Source organism: Notolabrus celidotus, chromosome 9 (genome assembly GCF_009762535.1).
Source record: "Notolabrus celidotus isolate fNotCel1 chromosome 9, fNotCel1.pri, whole genome shotgun sequence".
In the NCBI taxonomy this organism is placed as follows: Eukaryota; Metazoa; Chordata; class Actinopteri; order Labriformes; family Labridae; genus Notolabrus; species Notolabrus celidotus.
This window is the reverse complement of record NC_048280.1, coordinates 19,570,262-19,593,040: the sequence shown is the minus strand read 5'-3', so window position 1 is coordinate 19,593,040 and position 22,779 is coordinate 19,570,262. Positions and strand designations below refer to the sequence as shown.

At 38.8% G+C, this 22,779-nt stretch overlaps 4 protein-coding genes across 16 annotated transcripts in view; 1 reads left to right on the top strand and 3 right to left on the bottom strand.

The window, feature by feature from the left end:
• The window catches only part of clip1a (CAP-GLY domain containing linker protein 1a), a 30,305-nt gene extending 25,162 nt beyond the window's left edge, over positions 1-5,143 (bottom strand). For 4 of the 11 annotated variants that reach the window (XM_034692755.1, XM_034692758.1, XM_034692757.1 and 1 more), the window contains exon 1: positions 4,950-5,140. The gene's annotated coding sequence lies outside the window, so the exon portion shown is untranslated. Of the gene's footprint in view, positions 1-4,949 lie in introns of all 11 variants that reach the window. The other 7 variants (XM_034692762.1, XM_034692763.1, XM_034692764.1 and 4 more) reach the window with 3 other exon arrangements.
• A 1,776-nt stretch (positions 5,144-6,919) lies between these two features.
• On the bottom strand, positions 6,920-12,491 carry zcchc8 (zinc finger, CCHC domain containing 8). Its single transcript, XM_034692766.1, has 14 exons — positions 12,243-12,491; positions 12,036-12,078; positions 11,884-11,958; positions 11,566-11,665; positions 11,395-11,487; positions 11,181-11,284; positions 10,897-10,962; positions 10,731-10,791; positions 10,493-10,629; positions 10,079-10,221; positions 9,843-9,955; positions 9,355-9,441; positions 8,469-8,589; positions 6,920-8,223 (listed from the first exon to the last, which is right to left on the bottom strand). The coding sequence occupies exons 1-14, from the start codon at positions 12,430-12,432 to the stop codon at positions 7,373-7,375; spliced, it is 2,184 nt and encodes a 727-aa protein (XP_034548657.1). The 5' UTR covers positions 12,433-12,491; the 3' UTR covers positions 6,920-7,372.
• Positions 12,492-12,851: 360 nt separating this feature from the next.
• si:ch211-110p13.9 (uncharacterized protein LOC562347 homolog) lies at positions 12,852-15,604 on the top strand. Of its 2 annotated transcripts, none has more exons than XM_034692772.1 (4): positions 12,852-13,135; positions 14,321-14,450; positions 14,531-14,664; positions 14,754-15,604. In XM_034692772.1, the coding sequence occupies exons 1-4, from the start codon at positions 13,058-13,060 to the stop codon at positions 15,522-15,524; spliced, it is 1,113 nt and encodes a 370-aa protein (XP_034548663.1). In that variant the 5' UTR covers positions 12,852-13,057; the 3' UTR covers positions 15,525-15,604. The 2 variants fall into 2 exon arrangements, with proteins under 2 accessions (XP_034548663.1, XP_034548662.1); XM_034692771.1 differs by having other exon boundaries at positions 12,854-13,174.
• Positions 15,605-15,973: 369 nt separating this feature from the next.
• Positions 15,974-22,753, bottom strand: rsrc2 (arginine/serine-rich coiled-coil 2). Of its 2 annotated transcripts, none has more exons than XM_034692770.1 (10): positions 22,594-22,753; positions 21,125-21,269; positions 19,844-19,884; positions 18,494-18,657; positions 18,277-18,408; positions 18,026-18,142; positions 17,395-17,480; positions 17,042-17,307; positions 16,762-16,851; positions 15,974-16,674 (listed from the first exon to the last, which is right to left on the bottom strand). In XM_034692770.1, the coding sequence occupies exons 1-10, from the start codon at positions 22,597-22,599 to the stop codon at positions 16,492-16,494; spliced, it is 1,230 nt and encodes a 409-aa protein (XP_034548661.1). In that variant the 5' UTR covers positions 22,600-22,753; the 3' UTR covers positions 15,974-16,491. The 2 variants fall into 2 exon arrangements, with proteins under 2 accessions (XP_034548661.1, XP_034548660.1); XM_034692769.1 differs by lacking the exon at positions 22,594-22,753 and adding an exon at positions 21,468-21,566.
• Between the last annotated feature and the right edge of the window lie 26 nt (positions 22,754-22,779).

Here is a 22,779-nt window from a genome sequence, read left to right as displayed (position 1 = left end):
AAACACTGTCCCCATGTTATTAGCTGTTTGACAATATGACTGAGTGGGGCACTGTGAAACCTATTTTCTCCATGAACTGAATCCAACAAGAGCAGAACTACTGGGAATATACTGTGTTGGGTCAAATCAACACAACACCAGCAGAAGTGGTGCACAGAAAGCCTCAAAAACTACGTCAGAATTGTTTTTATTGTGTAACTACAACTAGGGAAAACTAACTACACACAAGCTGCCATGAGAAGGATGAGCTGCTTTGTTGACCCAACAAATACAGACAGTAAATGCACAATCATAACTCTATCATAATGCCATGTATGTGATTAACACTGAAAAAAATCCATAATATGTATACACTATGATATTGGATTTTTTGCCGATATCTGATATGCCGATATTTTACAACTCATTTAGCCGATTACCGATACCGATATTTTTTTCCGCACACCTTATTGCAGAGATCATCAATTCTCTTTTGTATTGGAATTAGTATAGTATCATGGTGATACTCTTATCACATTTGTTATGTAATATTCATTTCTTGTGCAAAATAAGAAAAATACTTAATACTTAAAACTGCATATTTATTTATGACAATTGCTTTCAAACAAAATTAATACAAACAGATACATCCTAGTTAAAACTTGGATGATGCTCTCCCTGAGACAATCAAAACAATCTCCACAACCAGGGCAAATTTGGCCAATTTCACATTTGACATAGTAAGTAAACCTAACCTCTGTTCACAGGGAACATGCGCAAAGTGCAACTGTACAGCAATTAAACCTAAATTAAATAACATGGTTTACTCTTTGACAGTAAATGTGCCTAAATTAGTCAGCTACATGTACCTTACAGACTGCTGCTTAAATTCAGATTTAACTTCAAACATGAGCCCAACATGTGTGCAGCAGCCCTTTATTTTATCGGTTAATTATATCAGCGGATAACGGCGTGTTGGCCGACATCCGATAGATAATTTTAAAGCCAATATCAGCCGATACCGATAATGTGCCAATAATATTGTGCATCCCTAATCATAACTCTATCATAAAGCCATGTATGTGATTAACACAGAAACAATCCATAATATGTATTCAGGTATTCAAAGCACTTAATGTTGTTGTTGGATTTACTGTGATGATCGACTGGGTAGCGATTTCTCTACTAGGAGTTTGTTTCTGCAAAGATAAAAACATGGCTTATTTTGTTCAATATGTATCTTGAATGATTTACTGTAACACACGACTCAACTTCATCAAAGCTGTGCTTATTCCTATAATGACTATGTTGCCACAGGCTATGTGGGGACAGAAAATAGAATGGCTTTAGCTAATGTCAAGAAAAAGGGTTTCATTATTAACTGTTCTTAGCACAATCATTGATTAAAGATGCTTTCAGGATCCTGGGGCAAAAGAACAGAAATGTTTTGAAGGCAAAAGAGGGAGCTTGATTGGGAGATTGGATTTAATACTTCCTTTAAAACTCGAAAAAACAGCAAACTGTTAGAGTAAGCTTCAGGGTAGTTAGGATGCATGGCTTCACACAAGGATGAAATCTAATATAGGACTTGTTCAACAGCGTCACATGAACATACCTTTCATTCTTCAAAGGGCCTAAGAGCTTCAGTATGTAGCTTAACCAAAACAACCTAGAAGACACGAACATAGCAGCACACTCAAGGTTTAAAGGGTGGCCCTCAGAAGACAGCGACCTAGTTCAGACTCCATGTTCCAGTTTCCCCCCGCTGTGCCTCTGAATGATACTGATTAAAGCCCTCAGGGTTAAGAGGTCAGAAACTGAAAGGATCTGGATGGCTGAAGGCTACACACACGTGATATTAAAGTCACACAAAAAGAGCCTACACATGACCTGACATCTCATCAGTGTCTGGCTCAAGCGATGGATGCGCCAGTGTTATATGATGACATGTCGTTTTTTAAAATCATATGCATATTGGCGTTGTGGTAAAACGTCACCAGGCTTCACTATGACTGTCTCGTGAACATCAATAGAGGAGGTTTCAGCTCTGATTGGTGCACTGAAGCAGTCGTCTGAAAATGATCCACTTAGTCTGGAGAATTTCCCACTGCAGTGGCGTTAATCTTTAGCCGCCGACTTTCACTCTAATCTGGCACTAGGAAGAGAGCCAAGGGACAATATTTTGTCAACGTTTAAAGACATTGATGAACACTTAGTAAAACGTAAATACTTTAAGAGACTAGCAGTATACAGTGCTAAGCTACAGCCCTGTTGTCTGGTTACATTGTTCTCTATGTAAAGGCACAAATGGAAACTGGTAGATGGAAGCTTGTAAAACAGAACTGAGACTTTCTGTACTTCTCAAAATGAAAGCGTGGACATGATCAGCTTCCTTTTTGGTAATGACAGATGCTTTACAAATCCAGGTCAATCCAAACAATATATACGCACAATTTGCACACAACTTGAAAAGAGGTCACTGTCTTCCACCGGTAGAGCATGTTGAAAAACGTCTCACAGAATGCAACAAAACTATCTGCAGGTAAATATATTCATAACACCGCTACTTACTTTACAAAGTGACTGCGTAAGGTTTTCACATCCTTCATGAACTTGCCAAGCATTTCTTGCTGACTTCAGCAGTGTTAAACCACACATGATACATATATCAGCTGAATCTGCTAGCAGGTTTTGTAATAACAATTCAAACTCCCTTTCCATATCAGCCTCCCAAGGATTTGTTAACTTGGGGGGGGGGTGGGGTGGGGGTCACTGGTTACACAAGCCAGTGGGCCTTGTTCCAAATTGCTTTGCAGTTGGCTAATGTTAGATCCTGACATCAAGAATATTAAACCAAGTAGACACAGGTTTCCTCTAAATGTTTTCACAGTTAGTCCAGCTGTGAATGAGTAGTTGATGTCTACAGTCTGAGCTCTCCTTCTCTGTTTATGTTTTCACACACTGAGCACACAGGCTTTCTTTACTAGATTTGCATTACAGTAAACAGTAAATTCAGGACTGTGGGGGCTGAAGTGAATTCAAGTTTGGCTTTTCTTACCTCAAGTTAATGACATAAAATAGAGTACACCTCTTAGTCATAAAAACTGGGTATTCAATCATGTGACCCTCCCTCCTTTGCTCTTGTTTGTGTCCTCACATGGCCAAAGAAAGCTCAGGTTTTTCCTTTTTGAGGAAACATCTGCAGGGAGGCTAAAACAGGCCCCTGCTAAGATGCAGAGGAAGGCGTAGAAGGTAGAAGAGCACCAACAGGACGTAACCCTGAAATAACAACCAGAAGCATGCTGTGCCCTGGGTTTGTTATCAATACAGATGTACCTGTTATCCAGCTCCCTGACTGTCTACACACACACAGTCATTAAACCTGCTTTACCACCAGTATACAGTTCAATTATTATCATCACACATGATGGCTTCAACTCCATTGGGCTGAAAGCTACAGTGGCCCTGAAGGACAAAACAAATTTACAAAAGATGAAACACTTTTACTGTTAAGTCTGACTCCATTTAGCCTGACCCTGTTTAGCCTGAGGCTATTTGGTCTGAGTCTGTTTCGTCTGAATTCTGACACATGATGAAGGTCTTGCGGAGATATGACAGAGCTTTTCTGGAGACATGATGCTTTTTCATCTGAGGTCTGACACCTCTCTCTGAGACCTGAGGATGTCCTAATATGTAAACCATGTCCATCTCCGTTTGGTTTCTCTCCATCAAAACAAATGACCCCTCACCCGATCCCTTCAGGTATTTGGTACATTCCCTTTCCGTAAAAATGAAATGTTAATTTGATACAGAAATGGTAAAAGTGTTTCATCTTTTGTAAATTTGTTTTCTTAAATGTAAATTAGTTGGCCTTGGTAAAAAGGGTTTTGCTGATGTAATTTTGTTTTATAAAATGTAAAAATGCTTTCCAAAATGTAAATTTAGTCTCCAACTTTGTAAAAGTGTCTCATCTTTTGTAAATTTGTTTTGTCCTTCAGGGCCACCGTAGATATCTAATATAGCACATTTACGAATTGATAAACAGACAAGAGACCAATGACGACACATGTAAACTATCATCTCACAAATCTTGGTCTTAAAATCTTCAGTTCAATGAGTAAAAGCACAGTAGAAATAACCCCATCATATCTTAATATCTCACAATCGCTCCAAACAAGTTAAACTACCTTAGCTAATGCCTCGGTCACACCTTTCAACCGCACACCTGTCACAGGCAGGTTTCCCTGGTGCACAGCAGTCTGTCAAACACAACAAGGTGGGCTTATAAGCAGGTACCCTGGGTCTGGTCAACGATCTGGCCTTTGAACGTACCTCGCCCTGTCAACGCTATCACGGGACTGAGAGCTGTCGATGAGGTGGCACATCTGGAAGGAGCAGAGCCTTTAAAAACTCATGTTAGCTAACTCACCTTACTAGCTAGCTACTCGCGTTTGAGATGGGTTACAAAGGCAGGTACTTCCACATGTTCAAACACCTCAACACCCCCTGACTGACCACTGTCGGAAGCAGTAAGTCAAGCAAATTCCACTAGTCCAAAAGTCTCAGCAATGTCACAGCAAATCCAGCAGGGCACACTGCTGCTACTACAAAGTTGAGAGTCGGCATAACAAATAGTTCAGGATTAAAACATCTGGAAGCGTAATTTAAGGTTGTTATAATGAATAGTTTCAGACTCAAGTGTCACCTCCTCGGATTAGATGAATCCCAGTCTGTTATCAGGATAAGAACAGACGTGATTAGCAGAGAGGCCCGAGCTACACGGAGAACCGGTGCTCAGGAGGACCAGAATACGGGCTGGTTTAGCTAGCTAGCTAAATGAACACCTCCAGTAATGTCTACACCACCTGAACAATTTCCACCTTACGTTGACGTTCCTGCTTTAGCGGCTGCGAAATAACCAGCAAGTTTGAGAAAATACGTGGCCTCGACGTAAACCAGCTAGTACTGACCTGATATGTTTCTTTTCAGCCAATATATCCAGAGGAAAAATGTCACGGCTAGCGGGCTAAGTGGAGAACCACCACGACGACTACCGCTCGGATCAGAGTCAGACCAGGATCAGGATCAGACCCGCGGAGGCACAGCCCAGCGCACAAGCAGGCTGGGCAACGTCCGAGACGTCAACGGTAGGTGCCGACCAAAGATGATATGTTGAGCAAGATGACAGACTCCTTCATCTTTTTCAGAGATTTAACACAAAAACTTTCGAAACAAGTCTTACTTTGCCGTCAAGGATATACTGTATATTTCGTCGAGTGCAGGCGTTTACATATCTATTACATTTTTAATATTGCAAAACAAAGGAAGTGTGAGAATCTATGCAATACATATTTTGTGTTGAAAAAAGGTCAAAGCAGATAGGAAGTAGTGGTGGGCGTATCGATTCTGTGGTATCTCATTTCAGGATCGATTACTCTAATGAAATATCGATACTAATTAATAAATGCGAAATAAAAGCGCATGTGCCACTTCTGATTCTTATAGGGTAACTTACTCCAAAGTTTAGTATGAATCATTGAATTGATTACTAACTAATCAATTTGATTAATATTTATGTTAATTATTTTTATTTAATTGTGTTTTCTAAATTACTTTCATTGTTTAAAAAAGGCCACCAAAGGATTTGCATATTAAAGTTGTTTAATTAACAGTATTTGTCATGGGAGTTGTCTTTCAAGCGTTTTATTTTATAAAAAAATTCACTGCAAGTATCGGTATCGGGTATCGAATAAATATGCCAAAAAAGTAATCCGTATCCTATCAAATCATAAAAGCGTGGTATCGCCAGGCACTAATAGGAAGTTGTCTGTAATTGGGCCCATACAGCCAAGTATACAGCCAATTCGTTAATTTTAAGAAGAAGTATCAAGTGCAGTTTACAGTGAGAATGAACTTTTACCGTCTGGAAGAAGGTACAGAGTCCCTAAGTGTAAATTGAATTGTTTTAAAAATTCCTTTGTGCCTATCTCTATTAGAATTTTAAATAGTGAATAGCCTGTTACGGTTGGGACAGTGTTATGGTGCTCTTTCTTTAAGAGTATGCTTTGTGTTGTATGAATGTGTTTTATTTATTGCACTTTTTTCTTTTTTCATTATGCGTGTCCTCGTGGTGATTTTTTTGAATGAGCAGGTAACATGTGCAGCACTTATGTAAAAGACAAATTTCCCTACAGAGACAATAAAGGATATCGTATCGTATCATATATCGTGAAACATACTCCATACATTTCTGGCTTTTTTGAGGAGGGTTTTCATTGACCCCATTGAAATCTAACCCAAATTTGAGTTGGGTTCCTGCTTTCGGCTGGTTTTGGACGATTTACAGGGCTTATATTTGAAGATGGTGTTTCATCCCATCAACTCAAAATACGCTCAGTTTACTGTAGACACTTATTAAAAAATATCCAAATGTTGTGTTTTCGCCCAAGGCTGTGGCCGAAGCGAGAGCTCGAAATTGATTGTTCTTTTTTCGCAATTTCCCCCCAAAATCTAAATTGTTATTAATCTCATGTACAGTCTTGATCAAAATGGACATATTTGAGATACATATGCCCTCAACTGACCATACCTGTCCACAAAAAGTGTATATAGCCAAACCCCCCCCTCCCTCCCCCTGCCGACATGAATTCTTGTTTTACTCTGTGATGTAGGCCCACTCTCTTCCCCTTCATGTGTTGAGGATAGTTTATTATTTGTGGCATAAAGTGCAAGATAGAGTGTTGAAACCAATAGTTTCATGTGACTTTGCAACCATTTAAATCATTTGATGTACAGTATATCTTTGCTGAGTCAAACTTTAGCACACCCATATACATGGGCTTGAGAATGCATATTTGCATAAATATGTGATGTTTGGAGGTGTGTGTGGGTATCCAGTCCATTCTGTATGCATATATATGCAAGTCATTAAGAGATTTGGTGCAGTATGCATTCCAGTGTTGGGGTTTATTGTAGATACAAATCTGTATTTGAAGAGCAGAGTAATTAAAGTGGAGGGAAAATTGAAAAAAGCCATTCAGAAACCATTATACAAAGCATGTAGGTGAGATGTTGACAATTTTACAATAAAATGAACAGCATGAGTTACACTACTACTACTACTACAAAAAACTTACAATGGTCAAAGCCTATTGTCTAAAATAAGCTTATTGCTGTTCCAGCATCCCTCAATGTCCCTTACTCAATGTATGTTAAAGATTAAATGCAGAGACTGCACAGACTCTCAATTTGGTAAAAAACAAAGAAAGAAAAAAAGAAGAAGTAATATACATCTAAAACACATGACTGAGAAGATGATCATGAAAATGAAAATAATTGTATTTGTTTAAAAAATAGATTTGTGTCCATGTGTACTCACTAAAGAAAGTCATTTTTACTTTTTCTTTGCCAAACTTCGAGGGGAACTTTTAAGCAGGTCTCTGATCTTTAGGTATGTCCCTGTGGCTTCTGCAACTTCAGTGAATTCTGGTGTCTCTTCAAATGAAACGATACCAGCTGCAAAGTTGCTCCGATGAGGGACGGCCATTACCTTGTCAACATGCTCAGGAGAAGCACAGTCTCCATCCCCACCTTGATCAGGCCTCTGTGGCAAGACCTCTTTGTGGGTTATTGATTCAGGGCTCTGTGGGCTGTCATCCTCAACTTTGACTGGACCTGGACACTTAGTGCTCTCAATTTTGATTGTGACTGGTTCAGGGCTCTGTGGACTATCTTCCTCGACTTTGATTGGTCCAGGGCTCTGAGCTTTCTGTTCCTTTTGATTTTCTGTGTTTTGACAAGTCTCTGCAGGTTTTGTTGTGTCCATCTTTTCTTCAACCTCTTCTGTTTCTGTGTCCACATGCACAGGTGTGGACACACGTGGTGAACTTGGTACAGGGGTTCCCATTGCAGGTGTCTCGGGGTCACTGTTGGTGGCAGTTTCTGAATTTTCTAGAGCTGCCCATATCAACCTCTGCTGCTCCTCTAGTTCCTCCAGTGTCAGTTCATCCTCAGTTCCATCTGTTGCTTCATCAACGGCTACCCAGCTACGCCCTCGCAGAGCTGGAGAACCATTGGTGGGTGTGGGTGGAGGTGTACCTTTGGGGAGAGGTGGAGGAGTGGGTGTAGCAGGAGGAGTGCCTTGGGGTAGAGGAGGAGGTGAACTGAAGCAAGGAGAGCAAGGTGGCATTGGAGGCTGAAAATGGAAGTCACCTTGGCCATCAGTGTTATAAAATGTTCCTGGGTCTGAAAGGAGAAAATCAAAATAGTCACCCACTGATTGGAAAATTAAACGAACAAAGCAGCAGCTGATTCGGCTAAAATCAAGTATTTTATGTTTTAAGTCTTTCAAAGAATGGCTATTATATAAGGGATATTATCATCCACCGCTGAAATTTGTTGCAGTAACGGGCTTTAAAACGCCACTTATAATCAATTTACTTTTAAAGGGATTTAAAGAAGCACAAAAACAGTCCAAGATACACAATTACCTGATTCAACATCCATATCCGAGCTTTGATTAGAGCTTGTATCTGGACTGGACCTTGTCTTCTTCCTCAGCTGAGGAGATGTGTCAGACTCAAGTGGTCTCTTGTTGCTGTTGGCACCAGGCTGTTACGGCACAATATGGGAAATCAAAGTATTAAAGGGAAGTCAGTCGTCACACATTCTCACTTTATCAACTCCTGTAAACGTGTGACTCATGTATAAGTTAGTGACTGGCATAAATGATTCCACTCATTTTAACATGATTGGCTGTCTTTTTTGGATTTTGAAGGATGGACACATACTGCATGGGAACTTCACTGACAGCTGGAAAAGCAAAGCAGCATGCTGAGGCAACATTTCTAACTCAGTATGTTGTATTCTCTATTTCAGTATTTAGTCTGTACAGGAAGAGATGTAAAAGGCATTCATTTTTTGTATAATATTGAGTGATTCGTGATTACTTTTGTATTCATCAATAACCCTGAGCTATGCGACCTAATGACCAAAGTTGAGTCACTTTATAGGATTTCCGTTCATTGTTTGGTCACCTTGTAAAACTTAATGCATCTACCCCAATCCTACGACTTGTAAATGCACATTTGTCACTGACAGAAATACTATGGGGTTATAACAACCCTTGAACAACCATGTTAAAAAATGTAATAGCTTAACAGCTGCGTTCTTTTTTTTTTCTATAAAAGAGAAAAGGTACCATGGTCCAACAAATGGTTCCCATGGTGGTTTTATAAAACATAAATGGTGTCAGTTTGCACCCCAAATCTTCTGTTGAAGTGGCATGAGAAAGTCAGGCAGGGAAAAACAAAAAAATGTATCAACTACATGTTTGAGCAGGAAAACCCCCAAAGCTAAGGACTTTCAATTACTTACCATGGGGAAGTTGTTGGACAGGTAGGCTGCATAGTTTTGCTTAATGTGGCTGCTCTGCATTGGGATAGAGCCATACTGCATGAACTCCTGCAAGTCAGAGAGAAATAAAAAAGGAGGTGTGTGAGGAAAAATGTTAAAAAGATTCTCTGTCACCAAATTACAAAACACTTAAGCTTCTCACTTTTCAGACCGCGTATCAATGCTCTGATGCAGAATCCTTATTACTGACAGAATCATTTATAGGCACTTTGTATTGTATTGTTTTATTTTCATATACCAATAAATCAAATGCTATATTTAATCCATACATTGATGTTTTTTCAACAGATACACAGAATACTACTGTGTTTTTCAACGGTTCTGGAGAAATCTGGAGCAAAAACTAAATCATAACTCATCATGAATCATAACATTTAGAAATAGGGTTTGGATATTTTATTAGCCGTGTTTTCTGGCAATGCAATTGAAAAATATGTTGTAAGTCTTACATCTCTCATTTGGGGTGCAGGTATGTTGAAACCTGGGAAATCTACCAGTTTGGAAACATCATAAGAGAGGTTTTGGGAACTGGCATCATCTGCTGTACTGCCATCGTTTGAAGCTAGAAACAGAAAAGACACGGTTTTGGCCCAACCTCTGCACTTTACAAAAGCAATTGTGTGTTGTGCAGTAATTTACTCAAAGGAAAACCTGAGGCACTGCGTAACCTTCAATTAAAACATACCATTTCCATCATAAAGTGCCAGGCCCGAGTTTTCCATCTCTGCTTCTTTGAGCCAACCTGGTGGGTAGCCAAGCTGCCTCATGCGATAAATGAGAGGAGGGAGGGTGTTGCCATCAAGTCCAAGTGCTGTCAACAGCTCCTCACTATAATAGAATAGAATAGAACAGGATGTACTTTATTAATCGCCAAAGGGAAATTCAGGTGTCTGGCAGATAAAATTATAAAAATCACATAAAACAAGTAATTCAGGTGTCTGTCAGCTAATCTCCCATTGGCTAGTTATGAAGCCTACTGGCTGCAGGCTGAACAATTAAGGCACAACACTGAATGATCAAGATTTACTTAAATTGGATACAGTAGATATTGAATGGGTTTTACATTTGTGGTCCCATGTGTATAAAATAACAATTGTACCTCATGACTCCAGCCTTGTATTTAGCAAACCGCTCCTCCACTTCTTCAGCATGGTATCGCTGGTTACTCTGCATGGCCTGGTTACTGTTCTGATTAAACTCCTTTCTTCTTTCATTTATTGCAACCATGTCTTTAGGCTAAGAAGGAGCAAAAAGTGTAGTTAATAAAGTTGTGACTCTCGTATAAACTTGGGATACTGACATAAAAAAGAAACAGAAGAAGAATTACTTGGTCTTACCTTGGGACAGTCTCTCATTTGATGAGTGCTCAGACCACAGTTGAAGCACAGAGATTTTGGTCTACAATGAAATGTAAGTTACAGACCGATTATATAACTTGATACCTTAAAGAAACAAAGCCAGGCAAGTCATAAAAAGAAGCTCCATTACTAAAGCTAGACCCACCTTTTATCTTTCATTTCGATATCCTGTCCATCTGTGCCAATGACTCTGCTGAAAACTTGAAGATAGCTTTGCAAAATTCAGGAAATGTATGTTTATGCAACATAAATCCACAAAATAGTTATCTAGTCCCTTCAAACACTTAAATACATTTTTATTAATATTAAAAGAGCAAACTTGAATATGAACATTTTCTTGCTGCTTTTGTTGAAAATTTAAGAGCCATGGCCCAACACATAAAGCTGTTGATTTCTGATGATGTGTCAATGTCTCCATCATAAAGATACGTTGGAACCTCCCATCCCTCTGTCATCTGGGGATTTTCATTCACCAGAGGCTGTCCAAGTTTATCAACACTGAAAGTAGTGAAATGTAACACACTTCCAATCACCTAAGACAGAAAAACAAGGAAAAAAGTATTTGTTAATCTAGTCAGAAACATTCTATTTTATTTTCCAAATGGAGATAATTTGTGTAATGTGCAAAACCATAAATACTCACTTTAAAGGACTCTGTTGTTGTTTTTGTTGTTGTTGTTGTAACACTGCCAGAAGACAACTTCTGCGGCTCTTCTTCCAGGGCAAAAGCTGAATTCTTCACAGGGGACAAAACATATATTTTAGTTGATAGTTGAGCTTCTTTTACTCACAGTCATACACTAAAGATGAATACCTGAGGTTTAATGTTATAGATGTTTTTCTTTTCATTGCATTGGTTGTGATGCTTCAAAATCACACTGCAGAGGCTGTCTTCAATTTCTTGACGACATTGTCTAAACGGGGAATTTAATTTAATATGAATTAGTATTAAACAAATAACAGTGTTTTCTTTAAAGCCTTAGTGGAACAATGTAGTTAATAAGGATGTTGCTAACAATGGGATATCATTCACCATCCACCACAATTGCCTTGAACAGAGGTCTGATAAAAAACATGTGCAGACCATAAGTTAACAGCTACATCAGTTTAATAGATGAAATAATAAGCTTACTTTGAAATAACATTGTTTGCATATAGGATTTGAAGAACTGGTCCGTCTACGCCGACATCTTCAATTGTGATTCCGCTGTAAAGTGGGAGGGAAAGAAGCGTTTATGTCTATCAGTTTCGTTTAATGTGCTCATCCAAATGTTAGCATATTACCTTGGTCGTGTGAGGATGTTCAGTTTTCTTCTCAAGCCCTTATGTGATCTAAAAGTTAAGGAAGATACAGACAACATGCCAAAACCGCCCTAAACAGGTCTTTGAAGAGAGTCTTTTTTCTGTTTTGATTACTAACAGGAGGCTCACTATGCTAACAGTCGTAAACTGCTAGCACTGGCGGCGCTAGCTCTCCGAACAGAAGGATATTCTCCTCAGTGAGTCTCTGGATGTGGTCCTCAGACTCCTCCAGTCTGCTCCGGAGCTGGTTCCCCCCATCCTGATCCTCCTCATCATCTGTGAAGCGAATGTGGGTCGGGACCAGCGGTGCAGAGTCATCAAGCTGCTGAAAGAGCTCACTATCCCCGAAATCTACTTCAGCCATTTTTACCCAGCTCATTGCACAAAGCTGGAGTTCAGAGGTGAAGTCGACTACTTCTGGTGTTCATTGGTCCTCCTCGTATCACGTGACGACAAGATGCACGGGAGTTTTCTTTTCCCATATCGCTGTATTTCAGGTTACAAAAACCCTGGTGCTGGTTCAGAGTTGGTTCTCAGCCTTTCTAAGACCAGAGGGAGTGCTGGGCTACTTTACAAGAGCGCAATAGAGTTGGTCAACATATTATATAAAAAGGGTTAAGATAAATCACTATTCTGACGTATGTGTTACAGGAGTATAATGAAAAAGAAAAAAAAAGAACATTTTACTTATAACTCAATGTAGTTGTTTTCACAACAATGATCACATATACATTTGAACAAAAAAAAAAACGAACAATTCAGTTGATCACTAGGTCAAATATTTTCGAGAGGGATTCTGCAAGACAGCGCCGAGGGCTTACAAACGCCCTTTTCTATGTTTCAGTTTAGTTGTGTCCACAGCATTTATACAGTCTTTGGTCCATTGACGACATTAAGTAGGATCCGTTCGGCTTTTCGTTTTGTTAACAGTCCTCCAGTTAAACGGTATTTTTCGGGAGATGACACACCGGCGAGAAAGCAAGAAGCCTCAGCTCCTATAAGCAATGTCTAGCTGTTCAACTATCCACCTAACCTTACCGCAGTGGGACGGGGGCTCGCGCAAAATCCGCTTCATTTACTTGGTAAATCTCACATCGTTCAGTTTGTCATGTCCCAACCAGGTGAGTCACAGACACCATATGTACTCGTTATTACATCTTTAACAAAGATTGTATATTTGCATCTATAAGCACATTTCCTTCTGCTTCTAGCTCACTAAGCAGCTAGATGGTGCTATCCATGCCACAAACTTCCATCTCGACTTCGTTTAGGAGGTCCAGACATCCTTCAGTCAATTAAATTACTTTCTATTTTTTGTTCTGCTACTAAGAGGACAACTTGTTATCAGCATACAATTCAAAAGCCAGCATCCCTGATTGAATGCGGACGCATAAGCGCCCATGGTATGATTTATGTACGATGGCCCTGAAGGACAAAACAAATTTACAAGAAATGAAACATTTTTACAAAGCTGGAGACAAATTTACATATTGGATTTTTTTTTACATTTTATAAAACAAAACACTTTTACCAAGGCCAAAACAAATGTTCATTTAAGTAAACAAATTTACAAAATAAAAAAAAAAACATTTAAAAGCGGTCAGACAATTTTACAAACGACAGAACACTTATCATTTCTGAAACAAATTTACATTCATTTGAAACGGAAAGGGAATGTACCAAACACCTGAAGTGATCCGGTACCAAACGGAGTACCAGTACCAAACGTTGCTCGGTTTGGTTTCTCTCCATCCAAACAAACTAAATGACCCCTCACTCGATCGCTCCTGGATCACTTCCAGTGTTTTGTACATTCCCTCTCCGTTAAAAATGAATGTTAATTTGTTTCAGAAATAGTAAAAGTGTTCCGCCGTTTGTAAAATTGTCTCCCTGCTTGTGAAAGTGTTTTTTGATTTTGTAAAGTTTTTTTCCAAAATGTAACTTTTTCTCTTACTTTGTAAAAGTGTTTCATCTTTTGTAAATTAGTTTTGTCCTTCATGGCCATTGTACTTACGCATCTGGGAAGTCACCATTAATGCTGCTGAACAATATCATACAGGTTTGAAGCAACATATGCTGCCTATCAGACAATGCCAAACCACATTCTGCACATGTAACACCAATATGTGACAACATTTCACTATCAAAACTCCAGAAACTGCTCTCCTTAGTAAACGTTTATAGGGTTAAAAGACAAAGTGGTGTAACACAGTGGTAAACATACCATTTCCAATTAAATAGTGGTTTAATTTCTGTATCTGTTTCAGGGTCCTGCTGTTCCCCTATATTTAGGAGCTGATCTTTTCTCCAATACTGATATCCGTACAGAGAACCATCCCAGACACCATGCCAAGTTTGCCAAGAAAGGATTGGCAACAAAGATACATTTTTCCTCAGGTAATATACTAAAGTCAAAAATATCAGTGCACACACACCTACACACAGTAACATTTGACAATGTTTTCTTCCTGTGTTAGTTTTCAGGTTCCATGGGTTGAGGGTGCCCACTGTAGATAACAGCCTCTGGTTCTACAGTGTTCAAGGACTTTTTCGAGTAGCCTTTGAAATGTACAGTAAGCATGAACAGCTTGCTGTGCTAGATAACTTCCAGGTACTGTAGAGATCAGTGTCCCTACAATATGTTCTTTTTTTCATGTATATAACTATATTTTGATATGAGTTATTTTCTGTCCATTGTAGAATATTTGGAAATCGCAGATAAATGAGAGCCCTCTGGAAATGAGTTACAGCCTCAGTGCACAGCTGGATTTTACACCATCCAGCATGATTGATGCACCGTCAAAGCATGAGATGTCACACCCTCAGAACTGCCATGTTAGCCAGAAATCCAAGGATGGATACGGGAGTGCCAAAGCTGACACATCAGCAGATCATGATTATTGTTCTTTATCAAAGCAAACCTTGCACACTGAAAGTAGTGAAGCTGTAACTGCAGTGAGACAAAAGCTGCAGCTCTTGGATGAGAAGCTCTCTTTCAACACTCAAAGCTACACAGACTACCATGAGACAGTCTTGCTGCTTTTGAGGACTATTGATCAGTGCATAAATGGGAATCTGGAAGAGAAGGATGTGGAAAACACTGTGTTGGCGCTGCTAAAGGCTAAAGACTGGGAATGTGTGTATTCCAGTTCATTACTTTGCTGTATTGGACGCTGGCTTGGTCAGCAGTTTCATGCAGCCAACAACAGCATCAGCCACAAAGTGGAGGGCTTCAAATTTCATCATATTGAGCGCATCAGTGATTTGCCACCTGCCGAGGAACTCACCACAGAGCTGTTCCCAGAAGCCATGCAAACACTACTGCTTCACTGGATGGGTTTGAGTGAAGAGTCCACTCTGGAGAAAAGACACAGCGAGTACCCAATCCTGCTCCTTATCCTTGAGTTTGCCAACCACAACCTCATCACCGGTGTAGCCCATGTGCTGTATTCCAGTCTAATATGTAAATAGGAGCAGATTTCCATTGGGGAAACACAAAGACTTGCAATTTTATAACACTTCATAATATAATAAATTTGTAATGCTTTTTATTTTAAGTTGTTCTTTTTTACCATTTTCAGTCTAATGTGTTGTGCGTTACTATACCAGGTATTTTTGAAGAACAAAGGTTGGATGAGAGACAGTAATTCTATTATCAATTTATCATATTTTTTAAGTATATTTTATTACCATAACGAGGGCATATTGTTTTAAAAGAACTTCTGGAATAAGATAAATTCAAATCTGTAAATTACATTATACTATATTTGCAAAATCCTGATATTAGAAAATAAATGGATCTTTCTTGACATTTATATCCGTACACCTAGCCCCTTCTACTGCATTTACTCTATTCAACCACAATATCAGACTCAGACTCAACACAAAACAAAGATCCGCGAAATGAAATTAGGAAAACCTTAGTCAACACAAAACTAATTTATTTTTAACAACATCTGAAATGTGTGATCCCCTCTTCTGCACATTATCTGTTCTAAAGACAACACATTTACAACCCACTGTTGTGATTTTCCCCTCAGGAGAAAAAACAGAGGGATTCAGAAACATCTACATCGACTTCAGATACCTTCTTTAATTGGATGTAAACAGTGTTAACTTGAACCACATCAAATTCAGTGTTTGTTCAAACAATAACATAATATATATTTGAGGTTAAAAAAAGCTACCACGTTATTCAAACACACATTAATTGTAACCAGCATCAACCAGTCCAACTGATGCATCCTTTTGCGACAGATTCTTTCACACTGAGACAAACTCAGCATCTGGCTATTTACATTAAAATGTTCCAATATGCAAAATGTTTCTCTATTAATAAATTATAGATTTGGGTCAACATCCATGCAAGCTTGAAGGCCAGCGATGAGTTTATGGTCCTGTATGATCAGATGAGTGGCAGAGGCAGCGATGTCTGGCTCTAGATAGAATCCATCCCACGAGAGAATGAGGAAGTGAAGCCGAGGCCCATTCCCCTCTGGGTGTGTGTTTGAGAGCGGGCCATCTCATACTGAACATCAAGGTTCCTAAACATCTCCTCCTGCTTCTCAAGAGTCTTAATGCCCTCGTCGTTTAGTGGTTTGGCTGTTTCACCTTCATCACCCTATGAAAGCAGCAAAGGCGATGTACAAATTAAAGGTTATAAAGCTCACATTGAGGATTTAAGTGAAGAAGAGTTGATGATACTTACTTTTATACCCATTAGTTTGCGAAATTTCACATTTTGGTCCTTGTTTCCAAAGTTCAGCTTCTCCCACAACTCGGCTGTCTGAGACTTGTCCTTAGAGGTAACACAACAGTGATGAGCAACATTTTAGGAAATAAGTAAACAAATATAGTAAATTGAAATATCATTGTATCCTATTCAATTATTTTATTTTCCAGAGTGAATATTTTCAGTTAGACATTTTGAGGAGGTAGTGATGCATAAAACTGGTGGAAAAATAAGAAATAAAAAACTATAATCATACCCCTTCCTTCTTTCCCTGCCATAGCTTTTTCCTCTTTTTCTCCTGCTCTGCAAACTTCATAGGATTAACAGAGGATGGATTGTAATAGCTGGGCACAGCAATGCCAGTCTCTGCCAGTGTCTTTGCTTGAAGGGCAGCCATCTGTGCTGCCATAGCGATCTGAGGTGTCACCTGGGTTCCAGAGGCCAGCAGGGCTGCAACATTAAGACCCGGGTTTGAGGCAGCCGCTGCTGCAGCAGCAGCAGCTACTGCGATAGGTGCAGTCACTGAGAAAATAAAAACAGATCTGCATTAGTCATTGAGTGACTCAAATGATCAGTGTTTTAAAGCATGGCTAAATAACTGCCTCTCACCTGCAGCTATCTCCTGCTGTTGCTGCTGCTGCTTCTCAAACATTTCCTTTTCTTTCTGCTCCTGCAGCTTCTTGGCTCTCTCTAGTCTGGACAGAAAAGAGAGAGGATCAGTAACTCAATTTGTTAAAAACCACTGCTGTGCAATAAATACTAAATGTGTGATCATTCAATAAAATATCAATGCCCTTAAATTTTAGAGAAATCTGTCAGATTTCACATGGACATTTTTCAAATTTTACTTTACTCAAATTTAACAGGGGGGAGACGAGACTTGAAAATGAGGTGTTGAAATGACGTTACGGGTTGTTTGTGCTTTGAGTAGATTTGTTTTTTTACTGAAAAATCAAGACCAAACAGTACATGGACTTGTTTTGCTGTGCAAATCAATACAAGAGGAAGCAAGAAGAAAAAAAACCTGTCATGTGTTTACTTTCTTTTGCTTCCCTACAAATTTGATTGGTTTGAACATGAATACATACAAATAAATATACCTCTTGATTCACATTAATCTTTTCAGCTCAAACTGTTTTAAGTGTCTATCAAAATAAAAAAATTAATATAGTGACCTGTCTGTTCGCATACTTTTGTTTAGCACAACATATAGTAAATATTCTATAAGCTGTTGTCTTGCCTTCTGGCCAGAGCCTCTTGTGCATCCATTGCTGTGTTTCGTCCTCTGAATGCAGGTGGATTAACAGACCTGCTGCGGCTCCTTTTGCGCACCTTCTCACTCTTTTTCTTGTGCTCCCTGATGGAACAAAATAACAAAACAAAAAGAAGAGTAGAATATGGTTACCTAAATGTAGAATCAGGTTCATGCACAAGAAAAGTTAATTATCAATTTATTTCCAAAAGAAATGTCAAATCTTAGATCAAACCCACCTGCTCTTACTGCGACTTCTGCTGTGATGACGGTGTTTGGGCCTTGAACCTGAGCGAGACCTCGCCTTCTTCTTCTTGTCCCGGCTGCGTGATCGTGATCGCCGCTTGTCTTTACTTTTGCTGTGATGCTGTCTATATGCATGATGTTGATTTCAGTCAAGGTGAATACAAATATGAATGAGTGAAGAATTGTGTACCGTTGATCAACCTGACTAACCTCTCTCTGGAGTGTGACCTGGACATGCTCCGGCCTTTTGAAGACTTCTTGTCTTTGCGCCTGGATCGCTCTTCTCCATTCTCTGACGAAAGTCTCTCTGGCTCTTGCTGCTCATCTGTTTTTCTGTGCGACTTTGATGGCTTCTCTGAGTCCCTCTTTCGTGCCTGTTTTAAGAAGAAGTTGTCTCTTTCAGGAAAATAGTGCAACAAAAAGAGTTAGTACCATGGCTTAAGGCAGAAGATATGTAACAAATTCTGAAAGCCTGAAAAAAGCCTTGTCATTTCACTTTCAATTCACTGTCATAACCTTGCTAGAATGTGATTATTTTACTATGATTGCAAGTGGCCATTCTGTGGTACCGATTTGTTGGACTAAATCAATTACAATGTAAATGCAGGAATGAATCAAAGTTGCATGTTTTCAATGTCTCACCTCCTTAAATTGTGTGCATGCAAGCTCTATTCCAGAAAAACTGGCAATCTAACAACATCACCTGTTCACGATACTTGAGTGCTTGGAACCTGAAACCACTGAAAGGTGAAGTAGGGATGGGCATCAAACCTACTTTTATATTTTATCTACTCATGTCATCCAAATCAAAGAGCTCATGATGATAATTTAATATGAAAGATGATAAAATAGTACTTTAATTGAAATAACTAGTTTCTATAAGAGTTTGGGTAATAGGGCTACATTTTTGCAGGCAACGTCTGAAGTTTGAGTATCATTATTTATGTGGAATAGGTCATCATTAGTCTAATGTGCGTTATCAAACTTAAGACAGATAAATTAGACGAACGGGCAAAACTATATAATTAAATGAGTTTCAGTTTGGATTAATTTAAACTTAAATTAGTTTGATTATGCCCATCCCTAGCTGAGAGAGATGCAAGAGTAAATTAAAACCTTTCTATTAATAAATATGACACATACAGAGTTTGAATGGCAGATAGTTACCTGTCCCAGTAGTAGACATATTATTTTGCTATGTCAGCAGGGTCTTCTGTTCAGTCTCTTCGTGCATTAGCACGCTGAGTATGATTTATTGTAGAAATGTTATCATGTGATCTACACACAGGATTTAACAAAAAAAAAAAATCTACTCTTCACCATTTAACATGGCAACAAATAATGACACATATAGATGGAGACATGTCAACTTTGGGAGGGTAAAAAAGGCCCTTCCATTTGAGCAAGCTCATCTACATCTTCCGTTTTAACTCTGGTTATTGTAGCTTTTGAAATCTAACAAAACATACTCACCTTGACCAAAATGTATCAAGAAATACATCTAATAACCTTCATATCACATCATATGTGTAGAAGAATAGAAGTAAATGCATTAATTACCTCTTTGCTCCTGCTGTGACTCCGTCTGTATTTTCTGTCACCTGGTACCAACAGAAGGCACATAGCTGTCAGGTATAGGTTTGAAAATAACCTTAATGGAAAACTCAAAATAGCCCAAAACAGTAAATACCTTCAGAAAAACACATTGTAAGGCTATCTTTCTATTTATCTTGGGCACAACCCAATTCCAAAAAAGTTTGAACGTTGTGTTAAATGTTGATACAAACAGATTTTGATTGTTTGTAAATCACTTAAGCCATTAAAAACAGACATGACTCTTAAGGAAATCGCAACAGCTCAAAATCACCTCCAAAAAGCTGCATTTGTGAACACTTTTCTTGGCTACATCCACAAATGCAGGTTATAACTGTATCAGACAAGGATGAACCAATAATATATATATATATATATATAAATAAAATAATAATAATAGTACAAATGATCAAGAAGCACCAGTGGCTTCTCGAGGTCTGCGCCCATGAAAGATGGACTGAGGTGGAGTGAAAAACTGTCCTGGGTTCTGATTAATCCAAACTGGACATGCTGTTTGGAAATTATGTATGCTGCATCGTCTCCTTTAAAAGGAGTGGGACCACTTAGCTTGTTATCAGCACACAATTTGAAAGGCAGCATCTCTGATGTTATGGGGATGCGTAAGTGTCCATGACATGAGAACCTTCACATCTGGGGAAAGCACCATTACAACTGAACAATATATACATGTTTGAAGCAACATATGCTGCCATCAAGACAATGTCTTTACATATTTCAGCAAGACAAACCACATTCTGCCCATATTAAACCAGCATGGCTCTGCTTTCGACCCAAATGATAAATGGTCCATCTCCAACCCCAACTTGTCACACATTGGAAACATTTGGTGCATCATGACAAGAAATATGACAAAAACTACCTTCAACTGTTGAGCAGCTAAAATTCATGTTTACAGAGTGTTGACAAGAGAAGACATTAGTTTGCTGGATTAAACTTAGGGTTTAAACCATTTTCAAACTATCAAATGATGTTTCTTTCAACATTTTATACAGCGTCCCAACGTTTTAGGAATTAGGGTTGTAGTTAGTTGATGAGTGACTGAGGTATTTCTGATGACTAATTGATCCTATCTGTAATAAAATTCATCAACTCCCAGAATTAGGAGATTTTTTTTTGTTCAATCATTGGGCAACAGTTTACTCTTGCACATTCACCTGATAGATATCATGAGTTTTTTCATAATCTTCAGTGCAAATTGAATGTTTCGTACTGCTACTGAATACTTACGTTTTTTGTCCCTGGAGCGTGACCTTGATCTTGAATGGTGGTGTTTAGAGCTTCTTGGAGATCTTGATGACTCCATGCTGTGTTTTTTTCTGTGATGAACTGGGGAGCCCGTTCTGGTCAATTCCACAGAGTCGTCATCACTTGCCTACAAGAAATGGATATGAGAAAAAACAACAGCAGTAATAAATCAGTGTAGTATGGAATGCTCAAGAATCACAAATGTACCTGCTAAATTTCTTCCAAAATATAGAATCATTTTTTTTCTTAATATAGGCTTGTATGAAAGGTGAAGGTGTGACACTTTGAAAACATGGTTGTGATTTATGATAGAGGAATTAATTACTTGATAGCTATCAGGCGATCCTTTACAACATTTGCTCCATGGAAGTGGGATTAGCACTACAAACGATGATCTGCACAATTTCATACTGTTGCTGCATCCCGTGTGTATTTCTGAAAACAATGCACTTTGTTAAAGTTACATTGACTGCTTGCTTGTGCTGAAATAATGGTTAACCTTAGGAATGGCTGTTTGTACTAAAGTGATGAATTTGGTTGGTCTATAATTGCTGAACAAGTTCTAGTGGATTACAAGTTAGTCGTATATTTACCAAACAACCTCCCTACCTGTCCTCTCTTCTTCACGTCACCCATGTTTCACATCAAACGAGATCCAGTTAATACATCAAGCTCATCATCCCCAGTACTTCTACTATTTTTGGCCGTAATTCCTTTGATTTTGCAGCAGCTAACGACTGAATATCTTACAAAACATACTCAAACTTTCAACTTTGACTCCACTCACAACCTGGATCTCAAACATTTTTACATGGTAAAATAAAAATACATTTAAAATAAAATGAAAAAAAAATACTATTTATAAATCTACTTTACATATGTGAGGCGCTATTTGCGCTGCCCCGAATAAGTAAAGTTGATTTATCCTTCTTATGTAGTTTAAAGAAGTGATGGCCTTCAGTGGTATCTAGTTTACTTTGATATCGTCTTACAGGTATTTTAAATTAAATTAGAGGGTTATACTTAAGTGAATAGGAGAGGTGTCTGCTAATCAAATGTGGCATCAATAATACTGTTGTTTCCATTGACCGAACCTAAAGAACATCTCACTGCTCATAATTCAACATAATATTGATTCTTTATATTTAGCCAATCTCATAGCTAATTGAAAACACGTTTCGTCAACACTGTTTGGACCCAGATATAAGCCCTGATAAATAAAAAGACGTCGGCTGAACAAAAGAAAGAGCAGGTCAGTTAGGATGCTAACCACATTAGCTCTATCCGACAGCGTTCGTCATTCATACTTTAGCCTGAGCCTGGACGCTAAGCTAACCTACGCCATCTTAAACAAACATGCCTTTAATATAGACTCACGAACATGAATGTACGTTGTGCGGATGTTACTGCATCCGTATAAGTGTTGCGTGTAGTTATTAAATTGCACTTACCGACATTATCTCGAAACACGTCGTGTGTGTCGCACAGTTTGTATCAGTGCTCTGTGCAAACGGACACGAAGAAAACACAGAAAACACAGAAAACACCAGTAGAGAGCAGTCCGCTGCGCAGCTCGACTAGAGCTCTTCTTCTCCTCCTCATTTAATTACGGATCACAAACTACCCTTTAATGGTGC